This window comes from Diceros bicornis, chromosome 6 (genome assembly GCF_020826845.1).
Source record: "Diceros bicornis minor isolate mBicDic1 chromosome 6, mDicBic1.mat.cur, whole genome shotgun sequence".
NCBI classification, from domain to species: Eukaryota; Metazoa; Chordata; class Mammalia; order Perissodactyla; family Rhinocerotidae; genus Diceros; species Diceros bicornis.
The window spans coordinates 28,048,919-28,073,131 of NC_080745.1; the positions used below are offsets into that span (position 1 = coordinate 28,048,919).

General features: G+C 57.4%; 1 protein-coding gene across 4 annotated transcripts in view; it reads right to left on the minus strand.

Moving 5' to 3' along the window:
* ZMIZ1 (zinc finger MIZ-type containing 1) overlaps positions 1-24,213 on the minus strand; it is a 237,203-nt gene that overhangs the window by 90,818 nt on the left and 122,172 nt on the right. For all 4 annotated transcript variants that reach the window (XM_058543098.1, XM_058543100.1, XM_058543101.1 and 1 more), the window contains 3 exons: positions 21,039-21,147; positions 14,896-15,009; positions 7,421-7,526 (listed from right to left, as the gene is read on the minus strand). In XM_058543098.1, coding sequence (XP_058399081.1) covers positions 7,421-7,526; positions 14,896-15,009; positions 21,039-21,098 — 280 coding nt within the window. In that variant the 5' untranslated portion in view covers positions 21,099-21,147. The remainder of the gene's footprint in view (positions 1-7,420; positions 7,527-14,895; positions 15,010-21,038; positions 21,148-24,213) is intronic.

Below are 24,213 nucleotides of genomic sequence, written 5' to 3' on the forward strand. Positions count from 1 at the left end.
AGCTCCCTTTTCCAGGGCCCTGAAGCTGTTTCCAAATCTGCCCCCCTCCTCACTGTTCACTCTGGACACCCCAGGGACCATCGCAGCCACGCCTCCCCCCAATTCCTTAGCCTGGGAACGCTGTGTCCACAAACCTTCTGTCACGTGGGCTCCTCCCTACTGTTCTTTTTCTCCAAGAGCAGAGTGAGGCCACTGGATCCCAGGCCTCAGCCCTCAGGGAGCTGGGGGAGGAGAGGGGAACCAGGAGCCACTGGCCCAAGACAACCTACCCCACCTGCTCACTCAGGGTCACTCAGAAGGGGGACGGCTCCCTGTGCTTCAGACCTGACTGCCTGGAGGTCCAAGTCCTGCTTCCAGCACTGGAAGCCATGTAACCTGGGTCTGTCTCTTCCCTGTTGGAGCCTCAGTTTCCTCCTCTATAAAATGGGTGTGTTGGTAAGAGCCCCAGTGGCCTCCTCCACCTCAGCGGGAGGTGGGTGCGTGAACAGGTTTTGTCCATCAAACAGAGCTGACCGCCAGCCGGTTCCCAGGGGCCTGATGATGATATCCAGAGCCCTCTTCTGAGCAGGACCTGACCTGGAGTGCAGAGGCGGCGAGCAGGAGGAAGGAAGCCAAATCCCTCCCCCACAGCCCAGCTCTGCTGAGCTCAGATGTGGGGATGGGGGCTGGTGTCCAGGAGGAAGTCTGTCCCCGGCCTTGACAAGGCGCCCAGCCGTGTGGCCTGGCATTTCAAGGGCGAGGGCTCGCCTGCCCGCCCTCTCTGGGGGAACCAGCCAGCGTTAACAAATCCCCTGCAATTTGCACCCCTCAATCCCGCCTGCTCGCTGGGCGGCCCGGAGCCGTTTTTCACGCAGAGCTGCACAGAGCTTTGTCTTAAGAGAGATGGATCTGGCAGGGTGTCCCTGAATGAGGCCATTTGTCCTCCCGGTGACGGTGATGGGAAGGCAGCTGTGTGCTCTGGGGTGGGTAGAGGCAGAGGGGGATGGAGAGAGGCCACGGGGGGGAGGCATGAGTGTGGAGGTAAGAGCCAGGCCTCCAAAAGAAACCAGGAATGTCCCCACCACCGTGGGGGTCTGAGAGCCCCTCATTCCACCAGGTGGGAGCAAGAAGGATTGTTTTCAAAGAGAGAGCAAAATGGTTAATGACTTGCCTTCTCCTGCTTAAGGAGTCTGGGTAGAAGTGGTGAAATGATCTGGCTAGGCTCTCATGCCTGTGTCCCATCCCAACCCTCTGACAGAAGTGGTTGACAGAAGTCAGGGTCTGTCTCTGAGCCCTGGGGCTGCTGCATAAGTTGCTGCAGAAGCCCCCTGGGATTGAGGGCTCCAAAGAGGTATCCAGCCTCTCCTGAGCCCCTCCTGCGTGGACACAGGCCACAGACCAAGAGGGGTGAGGCAGGGGCCCCATCGCATTCCTGATTCTTCACTCTCAGGCTGGCCGGGGGCCCAGGGCACGTCTCAGTTCCCTTCCCGTGGTCTGCTGTCGGCTCCTCTGGGGGCTGTCAGCACATCAGAGAAACCAGACCAAGCAGATGTTTGTTGACACACAGCAAGCGATCCATTCTGCTTGGGTTTCCACTCCTGGTCTCAGGGCTTGGGCTGCTGTGTCAGGATGTGAGGGTGTGCTTAGAACGGAGGTCAGAAACACACGTGTCCACAGGGCCCTGCGGGTTTCCAAATGCGGGAAACACTTGAGGTGTAAGACAATGGGGGAAGCACAGCACTTGTCGGAGGGGTCAGCCACCACCCAGTAAGTCGAGGGTTGTGAGTCCGAGGTTCCCATTCGACGGAAGCCAGACATTTGACAGTGCAATCTCCCAAAGAGCAAATGTTGGCACCTAATGTACATTTTTAAAAACCACTGAATAGTCGGACCTCAGATGTCTGCGGGCCATATCCAGCCCACAGGCCGGCGATGGACAACCACCCTCCACTGCTCATCCCTAAGGAAGGCTGGCCTTCCCTCCTCGGAGGTTTCAAAGGCTGCCTCTTCCAGCCCTGACCTCTCTTCTGAGTCCACTGGTTCCTTCTGCAAATGCCTGCTGGCCGCCTCTCCCAGGAGGCCCCTGGGATGCCCTGGCACCTCCCACACCTGCTGCTCTTTCCACAGTTTCCACTCTGCCAACAGCCCCACGCATCTCATCTCCCAGATGAGAGCCCACAGCCATCACTGACCTGCCTCAAGCAGGCAGGAGGGGCGCGAGGAGGGCAGCGGGCACCCAGGCTCTCATCTGGGCTGTTCCCTGTCTCGCTGTGACCTGGGGCAGGTCCCCGCTTCCCCGGGCCCTAGGCTCCCCATCCCTTGGGTTCTGACATTCCCTATTCTACTATTTTAACACACCGCTGGGCTGCTCACAGGGGTCAGCTGAGGGGACAGAGAATTATCCGAGTGTGGATAGTAGCTGAGGCACGTAGAGGGCTCTTGGGGACTCTGGACATGGCGACTGCCTGGTGCTTGGCGCCCACGTAGCCAGCAGGCGTGGGCCTGCTCGGTGCCGAGGAGGCTGACATTTCAGCGCTGCCTGCCAAGTTGCTGAGGGCTGGCACGCAGTGGCAGGTGGGGGTGGGGTGGGCATGCTGTGGCTCTGGGGACGAGGGGAGGTACAAGGCAGGTGACCTTCTGTACGGAGGCAGGGGAGGGAGAGCTGGCCCCCCAGGACCTTCCTGACAAGGAGGCTCCCGAACGTGTGTGCGCGTGTGCACGTGCTCCCGTGTGCGAGCACACAGGCTAAAGGCTGCGCCAGAACAAAGAGCTGGGGGCTGGGTATCTGAGGGGCCCACGTGGAGACGCCTGACTGGGCGGTTTGCTGCAGTGTCTGCTCTGTGCTCATGCTCTGTCTCTGTCTCTCTCTCATACACACACACACACACACACACACACACACGCAGCACAACACTGCCCCCAGGCCTGAGCTCCTGCTCCAGAGCCCACCAGTGCTGGTGCACACAGCCCAGCCCAGCTCACCGCCATCTCTCTTGACAAAGCACCGCTCCTCCCTGCATGATCTCATCCCACCGGCCCTCGTCTGGCCCCAGCTTGGCCTCCTGACAAGAGAGACAGACAGGGAGATGGAGCCGGAGAAGGGGTGGGGGAGACAGAGGGGGAGAGAAGGGGAGAGACACCCACAGGCGCACATACATACACAGAGACACATAGAGACATGCACACAGCCCCTTGACATACACACAGACATATACACAGACACGTACCCCCCACAGGTACACAAACACACAGACATGGTCACCACCACACACACAGACACACAAAGACATGCACACAGCCCCTTGACACACACACACAGACACCCACACAGATACGTACCCCCACAGATACACACACACACAGACATGGTCACCCCACACACACAGACACACAGAGACATGCATATAGCCCCTTGACACACACACATGCACACACACACACACAGACACATACCCCCCCCAGATACACATACACACAGACATGCTCACCACCACACACAGACACAGAGACATGCACACAGCCCCTTGACACACACACCACACACACACAAACACACACACACACACACACACACAGACACACAGGGAGAAAGTCTGAGAGGCAGCAGGGAAGAGAAAGACAGACAGACATACAACATCAGAGACCCTCAGAGAGAGAGGAGAGGGAGACACTGGGAGGGTAATCACAAGCAGTCAGACAGAGTGGGAGCCCAGAGAGACTGAAGGACAGGAGGGGAGAGAGGCAGCACGGGCTGGCTGCAGGAGCTCTGAGGACAGAGCATGTTCTAGAACTGCAGAGGCCTGGCTGGGCCCAGCTGTGGCCAGTGTGGCCACTACCCACACACATCTGAGGCCACGGGGACCCTCACTGCTGCCCCCAGAGGTGGGGTTACGGCAGGTCATGCACTCACTCACAGAGCCTCGGGGAGAGAGAGCAGTGGGAAACAGCCTTGCTGGGGCAGAAAGGGCCTTAGAGAGGTCAGGAACCCTGTGGGAAAAGACAGACAGAAGAAGAGAAGGCAGGCTGGAAAGTAATATTTACTCAGCACCCACTGTGCGTCAGGTGTGAGCCGGGCCCCTCACCTCCACGATTAGGGAATCTCCTCTAATCCTCACGGGCAGCCTGTGAGACAGGCACATAATCCTTCTTTACAGCTGAGGCCACGGCTCCAGGAGGCGGGCAAAGTGGTGAAGATGGGGGCCAGTGCTGGAGCTGCCTCTGGACCTTGGGGTCACCACTCTGCTCCCGTGGTCTCCACCCCTCTCATGGTCCAGCCTGCCCCCAGCAGGCACTTTATCTCACCAGTGAAACAGCAGCTGAAGTCTTCCCCCTCAGACTGGCGCCCTGCCTTCCCAGAAGACGGCGGCCCAAGCAGGGGGATGGCTGGGATCCTGAGAGCCGTGGGGCCCACACTTCTTGACAGGGTGGGGGCGGCCTGTGAAAGGTGGTTAGTCATGGCTGTTGGTGCTGACGAGGGTTTGACTCCTAATAAGGGAATTCAAGTGATAGCTAAGCCACAGGCATTGCTGGGCCTCAGTGTTCTCAGCTGCAGAATGGGTACTGAGAACTCACCTCAGGGGCCTAGGGCATATCATGTGGCGTCATAGACACAACGCATGGGAAAGGGCTCTATAAACTGTAAAGAGCTGTGCACAACTTGGGGTGCAGATGGAAGAAAGAACAAATCCCTTGTTTCAGGAGAAGAAGTGATGCTGGAAATACCACTTAGAGGAGAGCAGGGCCGTGCTAGAGGGACTTGAGCAAAGTGAAGCGCTCTCTCAAATAGAGTAGCTTCCCAGATCCTGCTCCAGAAGAACAGAGGCCTCCTAAATCTAAGTCTCCAACCAGCCCCAGAGTCAGCTGTGATGGAGTGGACAGAGCCTTAGGCCTGGAGTCAGCGGGCCATGAATTCAAGTCCCAGCTCTGTCATGCATGAGCTGTGTGACAACAGGCAAGTCACAAGACCTCTCTGAGCTTCAACTTCCTCGTTCATAAATGTAGATAATACCCTGTGTCTCACAAAGCTGGGCATTGCAGCAAATATGGGAAGGCACCCAGCACATACCAGCAGGGGCATAAGACCCCCAAGGGAGGGCTGCACAGGGACCTGAGCCTCTCCTCTCCCACTGCGGAGCAGCTGGGGTTTCTGGGACAGCCCATCCTCCTGTTTTCCTCCTCTCCGTCTCAACATGCCTTCCCTGTCTTGGTTTTGCTTCTTATATATCCCCTGGATTCATCCCTTTCTCTCCACTCCATTCCACAGGAAGTGGAACCTTCCTGGTCCAGCCACCATCATCCTGACATCCTCAGCAATCTGCCAACCGACTCTCTGCATCCATGCGCACCCCCACCCCCCTTCCCATGCAATCTGCTCTTCTTTTGTAGCTGGAGCAATCTTTGCAAAATGAGAATTTAGCCATGTTATGGTTATTCTTAGGACAAAGACCACAACCCTCAAGACAGACTCTGTGTATCTAACTGCTGCTGACTTCTGCCTCTGGGCTCTGGAACCACTGCCCTTCTTCTAGTTCTGCTAAAAAGCCATGCTTCTTTCTACCTCAGGGCCTTTGCACAGGCTGTTCCCTTTACCTGGGAAGAAGCTCTTTCTCCTTTTCTTCACCTACTCAACTCTTACTCAACCTTCAGGTTTTGGGGGACCCTTCCCCCATCCCTGAGTGGTCTCAGGGCAGCCCTGACTTTTCCTTCACTGTGCTCATCACAGCTTGAATTTACACACATGCACATATCACAGCTTGAGTGTACACACTTACACTTGTGATTACTTGATCGAAGTTTTTCTCTCCCTCTAGACCAGGGGTAAGGAAACTACCGCCTATCACCTGCTTTCATAAAGAAGGTTTTGTTGGAACGAGCCTGCTCATTTGTTTACGTATTAGCTCCGTTTGCTTTCGCATGGCCTGCAAGGCCGAAACTATCTACTATCTGGCCCTTTACAGAAAAGGTTGCCGACCCTGCTCTAGGTTGTAATTTTCCCGAGGCGGGACCACGTCTGTTTTACTCCTTATCACAACCCCGCCCTGGCCGGTGCCTGCACAGAGTGGGCGCGCGGTAGAGATGTGGACGGATAGGTTTCTTGGATGAGGAGCCATTTTTACCCTGTCAAAACTGTACTGACATAAGTTATTATTAAAACCGCAGATTCCATCAGGAATAGACGTCACTTATGAGATTCCAAGACCATTTTCTGGCAAGCAGTTCAATGCAATAGCGATATCCCAACACGGTCTGGCGCGTCAAAGATCTCAGAGGAGCTATTGGCTAATGAGACCATCACACACCTTTTATGGATGACCTGTAATCCGTGCACACAGACTGTGAACATACGCAGAAGGGAACGCAAACCCCCCCTTTAAGAGATTATGGGCTGAGCAGATTTAGGAAAACACATCATCCTTTAAACATTTTCATTAAGGCTGTTTCTATATATACTCGAAAGAACTGATGGATGAATTCAGAGAAAACGTCCTTTTTATTGTTATACAGAGACAATAATTGATTTTTTTCTTTTTCGATGAATTGTTCTGACTTGATAAAGAATGTTAACAACATCTAGACACTGTGCTTGGAGCTGTATATTTCCAGAACTTACAACAACCCCTGCAAGGTTAGGTCTCATTGTCATTCCTGCCTTCCCGGGGAGATAAACTGAGGCTCAGAGACCACACTCAGCAAGTGACAGGGCTGGGTTGTCACAGGGCTGTGGGAGTTCAAGCTTACACTGCACCCCCCACTTCAGCAAGGTAATCAGGATGATGGGAAAAGTACAACTGTATCTTTGCTGTGCTTAAAGCTCTCACAGACAGAAAGCTGCCTGGCACCTTCCATGGCCTCTGTTTAATATGGGTCAGGAGGTCCCCAGTGGTGACAAAGTTGCCATCGAGAATACTACTCAGAGCAGGCTTTTAGAACTCTGAATGTACTGAGTCATTTTTGTTTTAATTTGTGTTTTATTTTAGATAAACATTTCTTTGAATGGAAACAGTGGAATGTCAGGGTTAAGGATGCTGACCCTGGAGGACAGGCCTGGGCTTAAATCCTAGCTCTGCCACTTTGCAGCTGTGTGACCTGGGGAAATCTCTTCAGTTTCTCTGAGCCTCAGTTTCCTCGTCTGTAAAATGGGGATGACCACAGTGCTTATGCCAACAGGTCACTGTGGTGAAGACATGAGACGATGCCCGCCTCCCCTTAGCCTGTTGTTGGGTGTGGTGTGCCTTGGGCCCCTCGCTGGCCCTGAGGTGCCCCTGCAGGTAAGAACACTTCCTGAGCCGAGGGACAAGCCCACCCGGGGGCTCCAGAGCCCAGAGCTCACGCCACACCTGGACGAACCAAGGCGCCGGCCGACAGGGTGGCGGACGGCCCTGGGTTCGAGTTCGGTCCCCTCCCGCCTCCCGGTGACATCCGTGAGCCCCGCGGCACCTACCGGCAGACTTCGGAGTGAACTTGTCTCGGTTCGCGGCGCACACGGCCAGTAGTCTGTAGCCGAGGTCCAGGTCGAACCCTTGCTGCGCTGCCACTCGACTAACCACCTGCCAGCAAGAGGGGAGGAAGAGCAGGGTGAGTCACTGCCCGAACCAGCCTCTGAGCCCAGAGCGACGGATGCGCCCATTTTACAGGTGAGACGAGTGAGGCAGGCAGGCTAAGGCAGGTCCCCAAGATCAGGCAGAGCTGGACTCACACTGTGCCTCGTTCAGTCACTCAGCAAACACTGATAAGCACCTCCTCCGTGCCAGGCCCTGGGATCCCGGCCACTGTCCTCAGGGTTTCCAGTCTGGTGGTGGGCCTGACCCCAAAGTCCAGGCCCTCCGCTTTCAAGGGCTCAAATTTGGCCACATTCTAGAAGTTGGCTGGGGATGCTATACCATCATGTTTTGGACAGCCCCAGGCCAGGATCTCCGCTCCACCAGTGCAGCTCTTCAAGCTCCCTTCCCAGTCGCTGGACCCCGGAAAGCCTCCCACGCCCACTGAGCTCCTGCACCCACCACGGCGGGGTGCTCGCTACCCTTACTACTCCTGGCACGGTCCCCACCCAGCGGCATGGGCTCCTCCTGAGTCAAGGAGAGCGCTGATTTAGGACACGTTGCTCCTGCCACTTCAGCTTGGAGCCGCCTCCCCAGGCCTCCCCAGACGGACACGCCTGACGCTCCTCAGCGCTCAGCTCCGTGCCAAGCGCCCTGCGGTCTCAGCCCCTCGCCCAGAAACGGCAGAGCTCCATGCCCAGCCTGGGGCCCGTCTCCAGCACCAAGCACCAGCTCCACGCACAGGAGGCTTCCGCAAAAGCGTCGGTGGGAGTCTGCCAACAGCTGTGTATTTGGAGCCCGGAGGTCCCACCCATCTCCTTGTGAACCTCAGACGTGTGGGCCTGAGGGCGAGAGGCGAGGGACCCGGAGGGCCGTCAGTCCCTGGGGGGCAGTGTGGGACGGGGTGCTCCCGGGCCCCACGGACGGTTCTGCAGGCTCAAGCCATCAGGCTTCACGCCTTCGCTGCCCGTTCCCAGGTGTCCCGCCACCGCCAGATCTGCTCCCTCCTGCCCGCCTTCCTCATTAACAGCAGCAAAATTAGGTTTCCTTATTAAGGAGGAAAGGCATTGGAAATGGAGTCATTGTAGGAAGCAGCTGGGCGGCCACGGCTGGCTGGGAAAGGAGTGCTCCTAGATGAGGGGGCTCGTTCTTCTGAGAAGGGGAAGACTGTCGTCAAGCCCCAGAGACAGCCTGCTCCCAAGGCGCGCGGAGGGCCTCGGAGGGCCCAGCCCCTGCAGCTATTGGAATTGTTCCCCATTATCTGCTTTCTATTGCAGGGGTTCATTATAAGGGCTTTAGGGCTAAAAAAGGGAAACTCACTAATCTAGGCCAACCCTCTCATTTAAGAAATACAGACACTTGAGGCCTGAAGAGAGTGTCCATGATGAATCAGGGAGCAGCCAGTGGATCCTCCCTTCCTAGGACCACCAGAGCCTCTTGGAACAGGCCCTGCCTCCCCGTCCCCATCTCCTGGGAACCCCCTGTGCAGGGAGGGGAAGGACTGTCTCAGGTTAGAAGGTGTGCTCAGCTCCTCTGTAAACGGAAGCCCCTGGTTGCAGAAGTCTTCGCTTCCCCCAGGCCTCCTCCCGGCGGGCTCTATTCACCCCTGTACCGTGCTTCTCATGGCACCTTCCCCCCATACACACACCGCGGCCCAGAGTCTCTGGCCCACCCCAGGGCAGGGGCCTCCCCACTGTTAGTCTCACTGTCCAAGCAGGAGAAGCAAGGCCCCTAATTCTTTATGGCCTGTTGAATATTTCAGGTCTGGAGACAGACACTCTGCAGAGCAAGGAGAAGGATTCTGAAAGCGTCACTTCAGCTCAGATCTTGACTATGGTGCCCTTCCTCTTTGGCAGCAGAGCCTTGGGGTGGATGTGAGTGAGCACAGAGTTTGTTTGGACTGGTGTATCAGTGAGGCTGCTGTTTGTGGGAAACTGCGACATGGGCAAGTAGTATAACAAGAACGCTGGCTCCCAGGTATGAGAGCTAAGTGAATGCTTTGTAAGCAGTGAAGCACCAAATTCTCACAAAAGCTCTGAGCTAGGCAGCATTGTTATCTCTGTTTTACAGATGAGGAAGGAGGATGAATAACAGCCCCAGGTTATGAAGCTTGTCTGTGAGAGAGTCAGGAGGTGATCCCGGGCCAGCAGGCTGCAAAGTCTCGGCTCTTTCCATGAGAGCAGTTCTTTTTCAGCCCACAAAGGGTTAAGGCCATAACTCCCAACCTGCAGGAACCCTCAGGCCCTGGGTTGAGGGCAGGAAGGCAAAGGTCCCTCTGTTTGGCCGATACTGGCTGATCCAGTTGCTCTGGTTTAAAAAAAAAAACCTAGCTAAATTGAGCAACAGAGGCCTGGTGCGGGTACAAGGTCTGTCCTGCAGGCCTGGGAGTGGCTGCTTGTCACCAAGTCCCCTGAGCCCCAGTGTTCAGAAGGGTCATTGGCTCCAACAGCCTCCTTTCACCAAGGCCCAGAGGGGGTAGGGCCTTGCTGAAGGCCACACAGCACAGATGTGGCAAAGCGGGCTCAGCTGGACCCTGTGACCCTTGGTTGTCTCATATGCACCCCCTGGCTTCCTCCAGCCCAGCCTGAGGACCTCCAGGAAGTCCTGTGAGGTAGGTCTGACCTCATAGGTGGGGAGGACGGGCTCACTGAGGACTCTGTTGTGTTTCTGAGGGGGCCGCTCCCACTCCACTGGGCATGGCGCCCTCAAGTGAAGGTCCCGCGGGGCGGGCAGATCCCTCCTCCACAAAGGCTGGGGTGAGCAGCTGGGGGGCTGCTGCCCTCTGCTGGCTACCCAGGCCCAGCCAGCTTGGCCGAGCCTGCAAGGTGCTCCTGGGGCTGCCCTGCAGGGCCTGGCTGTCTGACACCTGGACTCCGGGTCCCAGGAGAACATACACTCAGGGAGTCCAGTCCCTCATGCCACAGAGAGGGAAACTGCAGCCCAGAGACGAGAGAGGGTGCGTGCTCAAGGTCCTGTGGCCAGTTACCTTAGTCTCATAAAGGGAGTGTGTTGCCTTGAAAAGTGGTGAGCCTCGTGGCCACGGAGCAGGACTGGTTGTGTGGGAGACATTAGAGAAGGGGTTTTTGCTCTCCGCGGGGGGTTGGACCCTGATATCCTCTGAGGCAGTGAGGGGAACTGAAGGCACTCTGGGCCTGTGCTCCAATCCTGTTCCACCCTACACTGTGCAACCTAAGGCAAGTTACTTGACCTCTCTGAGCCTCAGGTTCCTCTTCAGTAAAGGTGCAAGGGCGTCCCCCATTTCCAGGGTTGTGTGTGATGGGCTCTGACAGTTCTGTGTACCCCAGTTCTGTCTCAAGACTGTACCCTAAGCCCCTCATGGCAGAGCCCACATTTCCCTCTTTGCTACATTCTCAGTGCAGGGGTGGGCAGGTATTTGGGGTGGTTGCTGCTGCTGCTGCTTTGGAGTCAGGCATGAGATGGGGTTCTGGTTCTGCCACTTACTAGTTGCTTTACCTCACCTAAGTGACCTAACCTCTCTGGGCCTCAGGTTCCCCATCTGTGAAATGGGTACCAAATGCCCTTCTTGCAAGAATGCCAGCCAGGAGCAGGCCCACAGCTCAGTGAATGCTGCTCGTGCACATGCACCCCCGGCTTCGGCAGTGACTGCCTCAGGCTGTGGGCGCCCTCGCTGGGCGACGGAGGGCACTGCTGATGCGCGAGCTCTTCTGTTGCCCTCTCCACCGCCTTGGGCCTGTCTCCCCTCTCCTGTACTCTGGCCACCTGAGCCTTCCTTCTGTTCCTTGAGCACATCAAGCATATCCCACCTCAGTGAGGAAGGAAGAGTCCAGAGAGGCCTGATTTTGAGGGGGACACCCAGAGAGCGGGCTCAGCCCTGCCGCTATGGGAGGGGCCGGGAGTGCGCTGCCAGCGCGGTCGGGAAGAATCTGGTTCTGAAGAGGAAGTGCTGCCCGGGCTGACACCCTTGGTTGAGGCCCTGGGGCTCCTGCACTGTGGCAGCCTGGGGTCAGAGTGTATGAAGGGGAGGGGAGGCAGGGGGCTGCCAGTGGCTCGAAGGGCTCTTCACCCAGGACCTGGCCCGGGGGCCAGAGCCTCTCACTTGAATGGTGCCTGAGCTGCTTAGAAGCCAGTATGGCAAAATGTGTCCATTCACTGCCTGACGCTAAGTCGTTTTTAATTTATATCCTCCAAGTAAGCCGGATCCAGAGGAATTTGTTCCCAGAGGTCACCACCCAGGGGACTGCGGCAAGCTGGAGCGCTCAGGCTGTCACCTGGATCGGGGGTACGTGTGTACGTGTGTGGGGGGCTTGGCAGCCTCGCCCTGCCTAGGGCCCGTGGGATCTCTGACCTCCCCCACCCCAGCCCTCCCCACGTGGCACGGCTGGGGTTGAGGGTGCCCAGGGGGACGGGAGGACCGGCGGCAGGGCCTTGGGGCTCCGGGGGGTCAGGGGTACCAGCCTGGGACCGCAGCAAGCTGCTCCCCCCTCAGTTGCCTTGTTTGTAAAACAGGGGCGCCGCTCCCTTTCCTGCTGACCTTGCAGGGTCCTCAAGGATGCCAGGAGGCAGTGCCCAGGAAAATGCCCTGGGCACCGAGGTGTCTTCTATGACTTGCCCACCCCACCCTTTCCTGCTGCTGGTTCTACGGAGCTCCAAGGGACAGTGAGACTCGGGTCTCTGCAACCGTGGCCAGTGGGCCAAGGGCCCCCTTCCGGACAAGCAGCAGGCTCAAAGCCAGCCGGGTCATTAGGCATGCCAGGCAGGGATGCAGTCACAGCCAGCCATTCAACCAAGCGTATGCCTGAAGCTGGAGCGCAGTGAGGAGGGGCCCAGGAGAGCTGCTCTGGGCCTTCATCCACACAGCCTCCCTGCCTGGGAAGCCACGGCCTCTTTGCTGTCCAGTCAGATCCTACAAGGCCCTCCCTGGTTCCCTCCTCCAGGAAGACCTCTGCAATCCTCCATCCTACCCTCCAAGGCTGCTCCCCTTCAGACCTCTTGTCCTCACACAAACCATATCCCATCACTCACCCGCTAAGACCCTTCAACGGTTCCCCACGCCCTTCAGATAACATCCCAACTCTTCTCACTTAGACTGCAGGCCTGGGGTCAGCTGGCTTCTCCTTCCCTCTGCAGCCCCATCTTGCATCTCTCTCCCTCTTGCGCTCTGGCCGTCCGAGACTTCTTTCTGTTCCTTGAACAAATCAAGCCTCAGGGCCTTTGCACTAGCAGTTCCCTCTGCCTGGAGCACCCTTCCCTCTCACCTTCCTAAGGCTGACTCCTTCTTGCCATTCAGGTCTCAGCTGGAGGTCACCTCCTCGGGACACTTTTCCCAACCACTGCCAGGCTGGTGTATGTCCTTATTTCCTCCTTTATGTGTTTGGCGTCAGCTTCCCCCACTGGGAGGTAAGCTGCTGGAGGGAGAGAGGTCCATTGTGTTCACTGAGCTTCCTTTGGTCACGGCAGGGGCTCCATGAATGTTTGTTGAATGAATAGATGAATGATGGGGCCAGGGCAGGGCCAGTTACGGGTCATCTCATGCCCTGCAAATCCAGCCCGTCCAGCCTGGCCAGGGCCATTGTCTGATTCAGCCTCAAGTCCCCATGTCCCAGGCAGGCCAGGCTCGGGGCAGGGTGCTGGGGGATCGTGGCAGCCAGTCTGGCCACGTGTTGTGTGTGGCCCCCACCTCCTCCTTCACTATGGCTGCCGGCAGCTGTGAGGGGCGTGAGGGGGCCTCTGGTAACATCTGTCCCTGCCTGTAGGGCTTAGCCCGAACCAGGATCCCCACAAAGAGGATTAAGGGAGCTGGTGGAGGGTGGGGGAGCCCAGTGGGCTGGAGGATGAGGAGGTGGGCAGGGCAGGTGGCTGCCTGATTTGGCCTGGTAGCCCCAAGGGAACCAGATGGTGCTGGCTTTGGACAAACGGAGCAGCCCTGGGAGGGTCTTGGCTGCACCCCTGCCTGGCATCCCTAATGACCAGGAGCATCCTCCCTTGAGGCAGATGGGTCTGGGCTTGAGTCCCAGGTCTACTTCTAACTCGCCGTGCGCCCTTGCAAAGTCAGCCACGACAAGTCTCAGTTTCCTCCTCTGTACAACGGGGAAGCTGGCAGACCAGCCTCCGAGAGCGGGCGTGAGGAGTCAGGGAGAAGGCACACACAGTGGGGCACACTCTGCGTGAGGCACAGAGGGGTGCTCTGTAACGATGGCCCATGTTAACGTCACCATTCCCTTCGCTCCAGGCCAGGGCTGTGACGGGCCTTTCGCCTCCCTGCTGTCTCAGGCTTTTCAGGAAACATGGCACCCTTGCACTTTACCTACCATCCCTGCCTGGCCAGGCATCCATCTTGGCCCCTCCTCTCCGCGCCTTGGGGTAGCCGGGCTCCCCAGCAATCTGTTTACTCACATTCCCTTCAAAGCTGATTCAGGGCCCTCTGAGCAGCTGCCCTCACTGGCCGCCAAGGCGCCCTCACACTTAACGCATACAGGTTGTGTGGCTGGGGACATTCACAGCCTGTGAGCTCCTTCCATTTGGCCATCAGAAGGCAAGTTCCCAAGCTTGGCAAATCATGCCGCAAGCGCTGGGCCTCGCCTCTGCCCAGCCTGTGTCCTAGACTCCAACCACGCGGAGTTAACTTCAGCCCTCTGGGTTCTGTGGTACCTCTGGGCCTTTGCACGTGCTGTTCCATGTGCCTAGAATGTTCTCACTCTCCTCAGCTGCTTGGTAACCCCTGCCGATGTGGAAGTGGCTTTTCTTAGTTTTCTGCGACCCACTCCACCTCACAGGCTTCTATTCTCTGTGCTGCTTCATCTTGCACACAATGCTCTCAGCCATCTCCTTCCACATCTGTCTCCCCCACTAAAGAGGGAACCAGGCTTGGCAAAGTCTGACTCATCTTTGGTTTCCCAGGACTGACAGAGGGATTGTACATGATAAATGAGGGATCAATCAGTGTGTATTTGGATAGATGGATGAATGTAATAGGAGCTCAATAAATGCTCATATGAATGGATGGATGACTGTAAACAGAGCTCAACAGATGTTTACCTCAGTGAACAAATGAAGGGCTGGAGAAACAGATGGCTGAAAACCCTTCAAGAGTCTCTCTGCTTTGCTTTTGATGGAACATTTACCTCCATCAGACTTGGAACTCCCCAAAGTAGGCCCTGTCTTTCTCGTCAAGTGTGGGGAACCCACATCATCCCTGGGGACCACGTCTCCCCAACAGACCATGTTCCCGGAGTGTGTGGGCATGTCAGGGGTGCACAAAGAAGGGCCACCCTTCCAGCACCGGTGTCACCCTATCTCTCATTCCCCCATATCTGTGGCCTCCCGGACCTGGACAGGCACGCTAGTCCCCAGCTGTCCTCCCTGGGCGTGAGCGCAGGCGGGGACGATGCGGACTCACCGTTAAACAGCCCATGAGGCTCTGCTCGAAGGGCCTCTGGAAGGCTCGCGGGTCTCCACACCAGTCCAGCAGCTCCGTGGCAGCATTGTGGAAGTTGGCAGGGTTCTGTAAGTGCTGCGGGACAGGGAAAGAAGGCAGTATGAGGCTCCAGGAATGAGCCAGCACAGGTAGCATTGGGCATCTGGGGTGGCAAAGACCCCAGGCCTCATTGCAATGGGGGAGACTCGCAGAAAGGGACAGGCCAGGATTAACAAGCTTTCCCCAACTCCCTCTATCTCCCTTCCCTCTGCATCTCCACCCCACCCCACTCCCTGGCAGGATGGGGATTATCAGCCCCATTGCAGAGGAAAACCAAGGTCTAGAAAAGGGCAACGATATTAGATATTAGTGTTTTCTGGATGCTGGCAGTGGGGGGAGGTGGACCCTGCAGGGTTCAGGAGGCGGCATATGGCTCCCGCACTTGGGAGCTGGCTCTCCCTGAGCCAGGACAGGCTGGGCCTGGAGATTCCTTCTGGGTGAGGCCCCCTGCTAAGCCCACCACCACAGCCCAGGTCTGGACGCCCACCAGCTCTGGCTTCAGGGCTGGCTCTGCCATAGCCAAATAGGGTGGGGGGGCCTGGGGGGACAGAAAGAGGCCACCAGGCCAAACCCAGCTGGGAAGGGGAACCAAGCACGCTGTGCCCAAGTTAGTGTCACACCGTGGCTTAGTGACCCCAGCTCCCCAAACCCAGATTTCCTGGGCCCAGGCTGGCTTGGTTCAGGGGCTGCTGGCATTGGTGGGAGGGGTCCCAGCCCAGAGCTCAGGCACCTCCCTGTCAGGGGATCTGCATCAACAGAGACCGAAATCTGGCGCCAAGGCCTCTAGATACTGCTTCAGACCTAGGCCACAGGGCTGAGGGGTGGGGGGTGGCTTCCACGGCCACTCCTCCTTCTTTAACTCGGATCCGTGTCTTCTCGGGCTGCGCCAGTCAGGCACTGAGCCTAGGGTCCCAGAGCAGGCTGGGGCGGAGCTGGGACTGCAGTGTTAGGTGTGAGCCTGTGGGTCCTCCAGTGGGACACCTAAAGGGTGTCCCCTCGAGTCAGAGTGTAAGCCAGCTGCAAAAGACATGGTGGCAACTTCTGAGGTCCCTGTGGCCTTGGTGCTGGGAGAGACAGGGAACAGCAGCTACTGGGGCAGTTGCTCCTGTCCCCACTTGCTGCGTGAGTCAGCCTCAGAGCCCAGGCAGGGAGGGGTGTTAGGAGTTGCCAGGTCCTAGACCTGGGAGGGAAGCAGAGTGTGCTGTGGGGCCCTGGGGTCATACTGCCTTCACCTCCTACTAGCTGCTGACCTAGGGCGGTCCCTCACCTCTCCGAGCCTCAGTCGCCCCATCTGTGAAATGGGGATGGCAGACCACGGCTTGGGGACGGGAAGCTTTGTTTCTTTTGCTTAGGGTTTCATGACTGTTATTACAGCGTGGTTCATGCAAGGCAAGATTTAAAAATGTACGGAAGAAAGTGAAATGAGTTAGAATATCCTCCCTCTGTGGGAGGAAAGGGAGAGGGAGACATGAAGGAAAGAGGGCAAGCGTGCAGCCACAGAGCCCTCCACCACGGGCCGCGGTGAGGATTAAACAAGAGCAGGCTTATACGGCTCCTGGCAATGCGCCTGGTGCGTGGGGTGCTCCCACGTGGGGCTGCCCTTGGCCCCGACGCTGTCTCCCAAAGGCTCCCCTGGAAGCACAGCTGCGCTCGGCAGCGCTCAGCCCCAGCTCCACATCGAGGTCTTCCCGCAGAGGCAGAGACCCTGTGCTTGATTTGCGGAAGACAGGAGGAACCGCCACATCTAGAAACGCGCCCTTTGAGAGGGCAGCAGTGGGTCCTCACCTCTGCCTCCTGTGCCCTCTCTCTAAAACGTGCCCCCTCCAAGGCCACGGGCGGCATCTGGGTTCCACGCGGAAAGCCATGCAAATCAGCGAATTGCCTGCCTGGCAGCCTCCCTCTGCTAACCGAGTTATTCCGTTTATTTACATGATGTCACACACAATTAGCAGGGTCGGCAGCCACCGCACGCTGCTCTTGGAGATACCCACCCACAGTACTCCCACCCTTGGTGCCCCCAACCTTGGAGCTCTGGGCTCCCAAGTGGCCTCTGAGGCCAGCCCCAGGGGCCCCCGAGCACCCAGCCTTCCATATCTTGTCAGCCCACCTCTGAGCTTCTCCACTTGCTCACGCCAGCTCACGTGGCCTTCAGCTTGGGCTCTGGGTGACCACTGGTGGGGGCAGCTCATTAGCAGAAGGAATGCCAGGCATCCCATTCGGTGGCTGTTGCTCAGTGGATCTGTGGCCTTGGCAAAGCCCCCACCTCTCTATGCTTTTGTCACCTTTTTGGAGTGTGAGGTGGCTGGAGTGTGCAGAGAGACTGGGTGATACAGTGAAACGTGCAGGACAGACCTGGACAAACCCCATCTCAGCCACTGAGCCATGCGACCCTGGGGACATTCCTGAGCTTTGGATCTGTCATCTGTAAAATGGGGTGCTGACAGCTTGCAGGGCTGCTGCAAAGTGTAGAAACAATATACGTAACACCATCCCCACGACAGAGCAGGTGCCAGGTAAAGACTGCTATTGCTCTGCATGCCAGGACCTCTCAGTAGTTTCTTGTTTCTCTTATGAGCTGCTTGAGGGTAGAAACAGCTCCCTGTTCACCTCTGGAACCCTAAAGACAGGCATAAGGCCAGGCTCACGCAGAAATGGTTGGTGAGCAGTTAACTGTCCATCTGCTTTGCAGGCCAACAACCTGACTACTTCAGAACAGCTTCCCAGCAGCACGTGGAGGGGCCAGGGCTGGGCAGGGTGAGCTAGGCCAACCTTTGATGGTCTGGGGATGGGAGCATAGATTTGAATCATAGGCAGAGGCTTCTTTGGCTGTGGTTGTTACTGGATACTAATACCCTGTCCCCCACCAGAAAGCCTGCCTGTCTCCATAATTCCTTAGAAGATCTGGGCTATATCCACTGGCCACTGAGTCTGTTGGGGCAGGAGTAGGGGATACCAATGCTCAGACCAGGGATTGGTTACCCAGACCAAGTGATGAATGCATCTTCTTATCAATCCATCTGTGACTCAAACGATCCATCCATCCATTCATCCATCCATCAGTCCATCCATTCACCCAAAAATGAATCAATCCATCCATCCATCCATCCACTTGCCCAACCACGCATTCATCCATTCACTACTTTATCCATCACTCTTCCATCCATTCATCTACCTACCTATCCACCCAGAATTTATCCAGCCACCCACTCATCCATTCATTCATCCATTTATCTATCTATCATTTATATCCACCCACCCATCCACCCACATATCTACCCATCTATATGTCCATCCATCCACCCATCCATCCATTCCCTTAGCTATCCATTTATCAGTCCACCCCTCCTCTGCTCCCCCCAAACATACTTGGGCCCCCTCTGGGCTGGGCACCATGCTAGACTCTGCTGACTTAGAGATGAATATGGCACATCCTCTGTCCCCAAGGAACTTAGCCTGGTGGGAGACCTGATATATGCCCCCCAGGGCCTATAGCTCAGGAGAAAAAGAGCAGGATAGGTGGGGTAGTTGGGTGCCCAGGAGGCACTGGGGCTCAGAGATGAGCGGGTTGCAGATGCTCAGAAGGGCACCTGGGGCTTGGGGAGGCTTCTGGGCTGGAATTAGCTGATTTGCACAGCTTTGCACATGGAGCCCAGATGTGCCTGTGACCTCTAAGTGGGGCGTGTTATAGAGAGAGCACTAGTTATCCCAGGACCTCGAGGCTGAGAAGGGGGAAAGGCAGCAGAGCCAGAGCCTAGAGGGAAGATGGGTGGCAAGGTGCTTGGGGGATGGCAAATGCCAGCAATGGCTAGAACCAGGGTGGGTGAGGGAGGGAAGGCTGCACCATAGAGGTGAGGCAGGGCCGAGAGTCCGAGGCTGGGAGGCCCCTGATGGGAGCCACAGCCCCACCAGCCAGAGGCAGGCACAGCCAGCACATCGGTCACCCTCAGAGCATGCAGACCTGCTCGCCTTTCTCTTCTGATTAGGATACAGGATGCCTGAGAATCAACAGTCTCCAGCCAGCCCGGCCGCCCTCTGGGGCAGCTGTGGAGCAGACAGACATCAGTGCTGAGCTGTGTCTGACGGGAGGTGCAGGAGGCGGGTGTGAGGATGCAGGGAGCTCTGGAAGACCCGGGGGCATCTGGACAGCCTGCTCATGCTCACAAATGTGCCACTATCTGGCCAAGTGCAGGGCTGTGCGCGTGTGTGTGCGCGTGCATGCGGGGCAGCCTGGGATCGGGCATTGAGCCCATCCGGGGCCTTCAGCTGCTCCGGCACTCACTGGCTGGACATGCACTACGATGCCCATTCTACAGACAAAGTCAGGTGAAGTGGCCATTTAATCAAGGTCAGGCAGCTAGTAAGCGGTAGAATGGGGACTCAGGTTCGCCGACAGGTAAATCTGAGCTCCATCAGGGCATCCTGATTCCTGGTGATGCAGAGACAGGAGTGGGGAGAAGATCAAGTTGTGAGCAGGTCTCAGGAAGAGCAGTGTACCTGGCACACAGAGGGGCGCAGGCACGGTGGGGCACGACTGTACTGTTGGGGGTGGAGGCCACTGACAGCTGATCCCTTATGGGCAGGAGAAACTGGGTCAAAGGCAGAGCTGGGAGAGAGCCCTGCAGAGCCCCGAAGAGGAGGAGGGAAGGGCAGGGGAGGAGGCAGTGTGTGGTCTGGTTTCTATTCTGTGACCGTGAGCAGAAGCGTAATTGGCATTCGGGAGAGCTGTTCGGGCTGAGTTCAATCTGTAACAAGTCTTCTTCAATTTCCTCTCCTCAGACCCTGCATGGGCTTCTGAGACTGCTCTGCTTGATGCTCATGAGAGGACACACATCCCTTATTCCCACAGACTAGCCTCAGCTCCACTGGGCCCTGGCGCTCAGGGAGGGCAGGCTGGGTGGGGCTGGGGCTATGAGCTCTGCTCTGCAGGGTCCTGAGGCCAGCAGCCTATGCTGGTGACCTGAGCTTCTTGCTGAACCCACCTAAGCCAGGGGCCTCACCCCAGCACTCCCCTCCCTGTCGCTGAGGCACAGAGGACAACAGCCCCTGCTGCTATTAGCTGATCACTCGCCACATGCCAGGGCTGGGCTGTGTGCTTCACCCACAACATCCTCGCAGCATCCTACAAGGTCGGTCTTATTGGCCCCATTTGACAGAAGGGGAAACATGCTCAGAGAAATGAAGCGACAGGCCCAAGATGGCACTGTGGGGACATGGCCGAGCGAGGATTCAGGTTCAGGTCTGTCTGGTGCCAAGGCGCAGGCCCCTTCCAGCATATCTGCTCCTTCCTGGAGTACAATAACAGTCTGGAGTCTGAACAGGTGCTGCCACGCTGGGAGGCAGGGAGGCTGAGCCCAGAGGGGGCGCATCACTCCTGGCCGCCACTGGGGGCCGCCCGCCTGCCCACCAGGCCTCAACCCGTCTTCCCAAAGCGGGGGCCGCGGAGCCCACTGTGAAGGGCTCCCCAGCGCCCAGCAATCCAGGGTACTGGTGGTCGAATCACCTCTTGAGTTTGGTGGGAGCATCGGCAGGAGGGGGACCTCGTTGCCCTCAGGGACGAAGTCCCCCAGCACCAGTGGGGTTGGGCTGTGTAACTTCAGGCACCTCCCCTCCCCTCTCTGTTCCTCTTCTGTAAGAGGGTCTAATTTCCAAGGACCTTTCCTTTTCTGTCTCTTTATAGAGAACCACCGGAGCAGAGGGTGGGGAGCTTAGGTCTGGGGCGGAGGTTAGGCACTTCAGGCATCCTCACAACAGCCCAGAGCACACAGCAGAGCCCAGAGAGGGCATGAGGCTGGCCCAAAGTCACACAGAAGGGAGGGGGAGGGACAGGGCAGAGCCGGCATTTGAACCCAGGTGTGTGTGATTCCAGTGTCACGCTGGTCCATACTAGCATCGTTCTCACAGGCTGGGTGGTCATGGAGTCGAGGCAGTCACCTCCTGCCTAGTGTCACCTCCACACCGTGCCCAGGATTCCCAGCACAGCGCACGCTGGCACCCCTACTGCTCCGCCCGCCTGGCTGCCCTGCCTTCACAGCTGCCAGGCAGGGGAGCCCAGGCCACACACTCACCTGCTTGATGCACTGCAGTCGGTCATTGGTCTGCTGGATGTGCCTGTCCATAGAATTCATTCTGGCCGTTTCACTGGGTTCTACCCGAGAGCCATGAACGTTGTCCAGCCTGTGAAGACAGAGGAGAGAGGGTGTCACTGGGGTCTCATCAGGCCTGCCAGTCTTACAGCCACCCTCTGGCCCCAACACCGACATGCTGGCCCCAGTGGCTCCTGGCAGGTTCCAGGGCCCTTTCCACACCGTGGCGGCCTCTGCCTCAGGCAGCCCTGCACCGGAGGGAGGGACCATGGCCCCAGCTGCCCAGGCAGCCCTTCCCCACCTGTGGCCCTGAGGAAGCCCCATCTGGGCTGAGGGCAGGATGTGCTCCTGGGTGTTCTCCGTGGGGGCTAAAGAACATGATCGTAGGAGTGGAGTTGCTGGCCCGTTTGGGCATTGGTACTTTTGAGAAGTGCTTTCTGGGTTTGCTATATCTTGGAGCTCTCCAGCAGAAAGGTAAAAATGGGGGTAGTGCCCATATTTATTTCCTCCACCCTTACCCTGCCAACCATCCCTCCTTTCATCCCACCTATCACACATTTATATACCCAGATATCCAACTTCTACATTCATCATTTATCCATCTAAATGCCTGTCCGTCCATCCATCCACGTATCCACCCATCCATCCAAACATCTTTAGTCCCCATGTCCATCCATGCATGCCTCCTACTCACCCAATACATACTTTTCAATATCTATACTGGGCCGGGTCCTATGCTAGATCTCTGGGGCATGCAGAGACTAAAATGAAATAATTCTCTTGTCTTCAAGGAACTCTTGGTCCAAGCCCGTATTCACTCCAGGTCACCCAGCAGGTGACTATGTCACACAGCCCCTATAAGTCAGGTGCTGGTCCAGGCACTGGGCACATATAGACAGTTACTATATCCCCACTTTACAGATGAGCAAACTAGGCCCAGAGGTTATAGTAGCAGCTGGCTCCAGAATCCTGGATTCCCCATTACAGCCTAAACTTTTATACAGATACTGGGGAGGGCCGGGGTGCCCGCTGGAGGCTGCTGTGCTGCTGTAGGCATGTGTGTCAGGGGAGAAGGAAGTGGTGAGGGTGTCGCTCCCCTTGCTACACTTGTAGGTCCCCCAACCAAGGGCTGAATGTCTCCCTCTGAGTTTACCTGCACCCAGCCTCTGCCAGCGCTCACATGACGAGGGCTCCTGGGGGCAGAGACAATCATGGTGTGGGAAGCAGGGACACGAGAGGGCCGAGAGGGGGAGCGAGCCAGTGCCACCTTCAGTGAGGCCACCTGGGTTCCTGGTGGCAGACCCCTTCTGAGCTGAAGGGTCCCTGGTGGTCTCCTAGGCACCACATGGGACACGGGGCTGGGGAGGCCCAGCCTCACCCTGGGTGTGGGCGAACACTGGCCGCCAGGGTCCCAATTAGAGAGCAGTTTTCACAGCTAGCTGAAGGGACCATTGAAAGAAGGCCTGGTCAGCTCAGGAGGAGGCTGACGGGAAGCACAAAGAGACCCAGACCTATGCAGGCCTCCATCCCCCTGTCCTCAGGCGGCAGCCAACCAGGACAAAGGGCCTGAGGTGGCCCAAGAGGCCAGCAGGGGGCGATGTTGGCAAACCTAAGTGCCCAGAGGGCTAGAAAGCTGCACTGTGGAGGTCTGGGGCTCTCTGCTCCTGCTCAGGGCCCTCATTCACTGCAGAGAGCCCGAGTAAGCGGCTCTGAGCAGGCTTCCCTGGCTTTCTAGGCCTTGGTTTCCCCATTTGTAGAGCAGGATGGTGAGGATGGGGGATTAGGTGGTCTCACAGGCTCTACGTAGGAACTTCTCTCAGATGGGCATGACATTTTGTCTAGGGTCAGAGACCTAGATAGCGGGGCCTTGATAAAATGCTTGTTGAATGACTGACAGAGCGTTTCGGGAGCCTTGAGGCCCTCAGCCCACTCAGGCAGCCACCAGAGGCTGTTCTTCCCTGTTGATCCACGGCAGGGGGCCCCAAGTCTTACTTTAGGAAGCACACAGTAAAGCAGGAAGCAGAAGTGTCCAGGTTTGTGTCAGTCCCCAGGCGGCTCACGGGCCAGCCTGTCTGGAGGCCAGTGGCTGGACTGATTCAGCTTCTAGATGCAAAGATTCTCAGAACAACAGCAAAAGGTGCTTTGAGGTCTCCCACCACCCTAACGGTTCTGCTGGCCTTATTTTGGGGAGCCTGAGGCCCACAGGTGATTTGTTCAAGGCCACATGGCACCTCGGGACTGGGTCCCAACCCCAGAGGGCTTTTCTCCCAGGCCAGGGCTCCACGTTGCAGGAACCAAGAAATGGATGGCTGGGCTTGGGACACCTGTGAGATCCAGAGGGGGGGTGGAGCTAGCAGGATCACAGAGACAAGTGTGCATCGTGTGTGACAATCTACAGAAGAACAAAATGTCTGGCTGATTAAGGAGGCCCTCACAGGTGAGGCGACATTTTTAAACTGCTGGGATCAATGGAGAATCAGGGTTATTAACATCAGGAATGGATGGGGCTGGCGGCTCCCGTCCCCGCAGGAGAAGGTCAGGGCCTGGAAGGCATGGAGAGGGGAGGGGTGGGCTGAAGGAGGCACGGGAGGGGGAGCTCACTGAGGGCGGGCTGGAATCTTCCATTTGTGCACCTGCTACGTGCAGGCATTGGGCCAGGCCCTGTGCACTGCTCATTTACTTAGCCCTAACAGGCCCAGAGAGGTGATGCGACCTGCCCAGGGTCACACAGCTGGGAAGGTGTTGGCCTGAGATTCAAACTCTCTGCCTTTCTAACTGTTAATGTGTTGCTCTTTCCACTCCTCAAAGACTGGAGGTCAGAGCCTCCTGCAAGTCCCCACTTCAGGTTGTGACTGGCCCAAAGAGATGTCCCCCTGGTTCCACCCAACCTGTCCAACCCACTTGCTTCCAAGGCCATCGCAGCACCACTGGGCACCCTGCATGCCGGCCGGCGCGGGGAAGCAGTGAGCGCTCGGCGGCCAGCAGAGGTCGCCCTCCACCGCGGGAGCCTCCCTCCTCCGAGCCAGGACTCCTTTAAGCCTGTACCAGTTGCTACAAATCCTCCGTGGCTGCAGCTCCAGTGCCCACAGTGGCCAGGCTCCCTCCCTGGAGATCGCTGTGGGCCTGGCCCTGGGTGCCCATGGCCACAGCCCTGCCT